Consider the following 6,000-nt stretch of genomic DNA (forward strand, 5'->3'; position numbering starts at 1 on the left):
TGTTGTAAGCATATGCGTCTGCATTTAAATCTAGTTCTGTTGGGTAGTCAATATAATGTTGCTCTTCAGCGTACTGTTCTGTTGGTTCTCCTGTATTGATATGGAATTGCCGTTGGAATTTTCGAGGTGGTCCCGAAAGTGGAGGGGGACGTTTTCCAGCGGTAAAATCTTGTTGTGGGAGATTCATATAATTTACTCTAGCTGAATGGATTGAACCATCGACCTCCATTGGGATTGGTTTTGGTTCTGGTTTTGAAGCTAGTGGGCGCGGAGGCGCTGAGTATAATGGTCTATACTGAAACTGCTGTTGTGGTAATTGAGAAAAGGGTCTTGCCTGATTGGAATTTGATTGATATTGTTGGTTAGCGGGACGCAGTGCATAATAAAGTCTTGGATCGAAATTTCTCCATTGACTCTGATTGTTGTTATGCATCGGTTTGATCGCTGTATGCTTAGCAAACGTTTGACTTGTAAATTGCCTAGGTGGTATTGGTGGCGCTGGGTGCCCACCTTTTGGCAAGAAAGCATTTCTGTGATCCTGATTGTCGAGTAGGTTACACAGATGCAATGCGTGGCTAAGGTCTCGAGGTTCCTTAACGGCTAAAAGGCGGGTAAATCTCCGTTGAGACCTCGTACGAAAGTATCAAGGGCTTTGCCTCGGTAACTGTTCGTCAAAGCTCTTATGGAGTCTGCAGAATCTTCTTGTACGCTAACTTGATTGAGTATCAAGGATAGTTGGTGGTACACTGCTTGGTAATATTCCATAATGGACAATCTGTCTTGGATTAACGAGAACAATTGGTATTCGAGAGTCTTTAGATCTCGCTTATCCACGTAGTGTTCTGTTAAGCATTTGGAAATAGCTTTCCAATTCAAGGGAGTGTTGTATGATTCCAACACAGTTTCCGCTTCGCCTACTACTTGCATACGTACGGCTAACGTAACTAAGTAGTATCTTTGCGTACGCTCTTGTCCTGCGAACATAGCCATAATTCTGTCGACATTTTTCTTCCAAGATCCGAAAGAAGTTCTGTCTCCCGAAAATTCTTTGATTAGACGCGTTACGTCTGGTACTTTCTCTAACTCACCATTCTGTATGGGGCTTACGTACGGTATGTCAGCTAATGGTTCCTCTGCCTCTACTCCTAAAGCTCGTCTAATGACTTGACCTCCCTGAAGGGTGTCGGTAATCATGGTTCTTATAACCTCTCTTAACTCTGGAGTGGCTATAGGTGTGCTAGCCATGATCGGAACAGCTTTCTGTCGACTAGGGCCTGCAATACCTAACACTGCCATTGATTCGGACAGATCTTCCTGCATTTTCTCTCGGTTATTTTTTTGAACAATTCAGAGAAAGAATACGAAAAGCACGATTGATGATATCGATGAAGGTGAGATGAGATTTATGGTTAGGTTTATGCGTTTCTAATTGAGACAGTGTATTTTTTTTATTTGTATTTAAAACCAGTGGCTGGTTTGCTCCTTCTATCTTCGAGGGTACCGTAGGAATCGCAAGATTGGAGTTTGTTATGACGGTTTTATATTTTGTTATCTTTTATTTTGTTTTTAAAACTAGTTTAGTTTTGTCGTGTATTTAACACGTTGTAAACAAATTTTTCTATTAATTACTTAGTATTAAATTTTTATCTCAAATATTTCTTATTTTAGTTTTAATTTTGATTTGATTATTTAATTTTTCTTTGTTTTTGTAACGTGCAACGAGAAGAAGCACAAGGCGACAGGGCTATTGGTATTTGCGGGGCACGCTTTAGAGTCCGGCTCTAGCTCGTCGGCTTTGGGGGGTGGTGGTCTTGCTTCCACCAATAGCCCTTTCTGTCCTTTCTGTTCCTGTCTCGGAACAACAAAAAGGAAAAACAAGGAGAGAAAGTGAGAGAGAACAAAGAGAGAGAGAGAGAGAGAGAGAGAGAGAGAGAGAGAGAGCGAATTAAGGCAGGTCATCACAGCTGTTCAGTGATGAATGTCCCCTCCCAACCTATGATCACTGCCTCAGAGCATGGCTCTGGTGATCCTTTTTAACCCTACGACAGTGGTGTCGCTGGCTTGTTTCGGCTAAATAAAAAGTAAATTATTTCATGGTTTATAATATTTAATTAATGAGAGGTATTAAACGATAAGGCATTAAGAACAAAAATAGCGAATTATCAATAATAATAATATAAGAGGCTAGTTGCAATAATATTAAATTTAAAGATATAAATGTATTTTAATTTTAGTGCTTTGTATTATTTCATGTACCTAATTTTAAACTTTAATTTAATTTTGTGATTTATCTTCAAACATTTTTTTTTATAATATTTAATAGTTTGAATTTTTCGTATGCTTTTCAATAAATTTATATTTCGTGTTTGTACAATGTAAATCGAGGTGAAAGTATAAAGTGTGTGTTTCGCAATAAAAAACTCACCAACAGAACTCCTGCGGCGGCGATCGATCTCCGGCGAAGTTGTGCTGGAACAGTGCTGAATTAAATAAAAAAATACAACTTTCACCAAAACACTTCATATTGTACCTACGCGAAACTGGTACTAGTTATTCAATATAATTTGCATACGTTTTAATTTTTGTTTTAATTTTGCTATTTCTTAACTTGCACTGATTTTCATAACTTATTCGTTTAATTTAATTTAATATAATCATTTTCATTAAGGCATTTAGCCTTCGAAGCTTTCAGCTGTTTTGTTTTATATTTTAAATTTTTTGTAACTTGTGCACATCACATTCAACAATTGTTTTAAATTCTAAATTGTCATGGCTCTACAATTTCTTATTTAATTTCAACTATTTTATTTATTTTTGAACATTTGTTTTGTTTAATTCTTGTAGCGCTTCACCGTTTTTAATTTGTTGTTTTATAATATTTTAGCGCTTTTATTTTTTAATTGAATGTGGCACAATACATGTTCTAATTTTAACTTTTTATTTTTTTTTATATCAGCAAAACAGCTGCGCTAATTTCTTTTGATTTTAAATCATTTTATCTTTTAACTTTTTAACTTAACTTTTAACTTTTTTTTTTTTGTGCAATTTTGAAATTCTGCAATTGCAGTAGCGCTTTAATATTAATTTGAAATTTTAACTATTTTTGTGAACGGAGGAACTTTAAATTTTTAAATAATTTTCCAACCTTTAAATTTTTATCGTATTCATTTTTTTTTTTTTTAAACAATTTTAATTAAATTTAATCAAATTATTTTTAATTTTTTTATATTTCTGTGCAATCTGCGATTTTTGCAATACTAAATTTTTCTCAACATGTTTTATTTTAACTTGTGCTGAGCGGCGCTACACTGTTAAGCTTTTAATCTATCATATTGTTTCACTATTTTTTTGTTTTATACAATGTAGCGCATCATTTTTTTTTTTACTTTTTAAATTTGGTTTTAATTTCTCATAAATTCACTTTAACACACACACACTATATGTATAAGCGATCTGGTCGCTGATGATCAGGACTAAAGATGAGATGAGATGATAAAGATGAGATGAGATGATGAAGAAGAGATGAGATGATGAAGAAGATGCTGGTGATGATGACTAAAGCTGAGATTAACGACGCAGATGCTGGCCAAGAAACAATGCGCAGGGGTGCTGCGCTGGCGGCTCGAGAAAGATGCGCTCGCTGGTGCTCCGCTGGCCGCTAGTGCGGCAGCCAAGATGGCGCTCAGTGGCGCTCCGCTGGCCGCTGACGCGGTAGCCAAGAAGACGCGCACTGGCACTCCGCTGGCCGCTATGCGTGCAAAGGTGGCGCTAAGGCGCTCCGCTGGCCGCTATGCGGCGGCAAAGGTGGCTCAGTATTGCTGAGGGAGGCACGGTTGCGCTCAAAAGAATAACATGAGTTTAGAGGCTTCACCGCGAATTATATCAAAAGAGTCCTGCCGATTAAACGCTAAAGAGCGATCATCCAGCAAATTTAGCTTCCTTAGCAATCCGTAAGTTGACCCAGACGTGATCATATGCTGTCCAAACGCCATGTAATAGGGCGAGGTTCCTATACTAGAGTGAATAGAGGACCTTAATGCACAGCTGATTTTGCACAACACTTCGTCCCAATCTTTCTGATCAGGGCGCAAGTAAGCTCTAATTCCAGATAGAACCGACCTATTTACTCGTTCTGAGGCGTTTGCTTGAGGCGAGTGAACTGCGGTCAGCACGTGATTTACTTCGTACTGACGCAACAGCTTTTGAAAGGCTTCTGAGCGAAACTGGGATCCATTATCGGAAACAATTGTCTCCGGAACTCCAAAAGTCATAAATAATTCGTTCTCTAGATATTTTATGACAAGTGCTGCGTTTATTTTCTTAACGGGTTTCAGAAAAACATATTTGGAAAAATGGTCAAGAACAATAAATATTCCAATATGTCCGCTTCGCGATCGTGGATAGGGCCCAAGAAAATCTATGTAGAGTCGTTGGAAAAACCGCTGACTTTCAGGCGCTTTCCCTAATGGCTGTCGAAGTGCATAATTAGACGCTTTGGTGGTCTTACACACCTCGCAGGCGTTAATATATGCCTTGACGTCAGCACCCAAACCTGGCCAAAAATAGTAACGCCTAATTCTTTCGATCGTTTTGTGTATGCCTCCATGCGAGCACAAGGGATTGTTATGTGCTTGAAACAGGACCTTCGGAACCAGCTCTTTCGGTATCCAAAGCTTCCAGGCATACTCATCGTGCTTACGTTCACATATTAGATGTTCAGCCTTACGATACACGTATCCATCATTAATTTTCAAATCCGGGAAATTTTCTTCATTTGCCTTCACCTTATGAAGCAAATCCAAATAGTCTGCGGATTGAAAATGTTCGGATTTTAAATCGATGAGCAACCCATCTCGCAGATCTATCGCTGCTATCGTATCTTCGTTAACCCTGTGACGAACACCACGAGGTTCTACTCGTCTAAGCCTACTCTGTCTAGCTAACTTGCCGGCTCAGTTCAGGGCTGGGGTGGGTCTTTGGCTTCGACTGGGTAGTAAGTCATCATAAATTAAAGTGTAGACAGAGTGTAATACTAGGGGAGAGGGACAGTACTCATTTCGCATTATCTCAAACGTTCGCATATTCAGTGCCCAATTAGAATTAAAAGTTTAACACATCATTGTTTTCTTCTCCATGATATACAGTAATTTAATAAACATACTTCATTTTGTTTATAAAAATTATCTCTAGTTAACAATAGTGCTTGATTTAATTGCGCTTTTATTTGTCGTACGTTAATTAGTTTTGTTTACACGGTTGTCTTCATGACTTAATAATACGAAAGATAGAGAACCAACACGGAACACACGGAATTGAAAACCTCACAATCACAACCCCAATCAACTATGTATACAGACACGGCTATGCCGTACTTACGCACTTTCCATCGATGTTAGCAGGCCTGATAACTGATGAATCCGTCGTAGCATATATGCTTGTTGATGTTAGCTGTTAAAGATGATAAAGGGTTATGGTTATCAGGCTATCAAATTCCTATGTACCCCCATGTTGGCTGTATAAAGGTCGAAAAATGAGTTAGTTGATTTGGCAAGTACTTATTACAAATTCTATTTAATTTCACAATTATTTTTCAAACCATGTTGGCACTCTTAGTGCATTTTACGAACGAAAACAATCCAATGCAGATGGTACTGGCGTGTTTTGTGGAGCCGTAGATCTCTCGCCGGAAGATCTACGCTCCTTTGAACGTCTCTAGAATCGCCTTCGCTCAGCCGCTATCGAATACCGTTTAGATAATCTGCAGCGAAGATTCGCTGCCGCAAGTTTATCGCCTTATTCCCACTCTAGCTGGCTGTTCGCAGCGAGGTTCGCTGCCTTCACCAATACTCCCTTAGGCTTGCAGGTTAGGGTGAAAATCCGCGTGCGCTTCACTAGTGGCACCTGTTCAACAAGGAGGGAAGGCGAGGATCGCAATGTGCAACACCTATTCCACTCTATGGAGGGTCTAGCGGATGCAATTGCCAGAGGTATGGCCAAAAG

The 6,000-nt window shown here is 38.9% G+C and overlaps 1 protein-coding gene across 1 annotated transcript in view; it reads right to left on the reverse strand.

The window, feature by feature from the left end:
* LOC133849903 (uncharacterized) overlaps window positions 1-4,457 on the reverse strand; it is a 77,673-nt gene extending 73,216 nt beyond the window's left edge. Inside the window, 1 exon segment of the mRNA XM_062285932.1 lies at window positions 3,853-4,457. Within this exon segment, the coding sequence (XP_062141916.1) occupies window positions 3,853-4,271 (419 nt within the window). The 5' untranslated portion in view covers window positions 4,272-4,457.
* Window positions 4,458-6,000: the final 1,543 nt, after the last annotated feature.

Source organism: Drosophila sulfurigaster, unplaced genomic scaffold (assembly GCF_023558435.1).
Source record: "Drosophila sulfurigaster albostrigata strain 15112-1811.04 unplaced genomic scaffold, ASM2355843v2 ctg33_pilon, whole genome shotgun sequence".
Taxonomy (NCBI): domain Eukaryota; kingdom Metazoa; phylum Arthropoda; class Insecta; order Diptera; family Drosophilidae; genus Drosophila; species Drosophila sulfurigaster.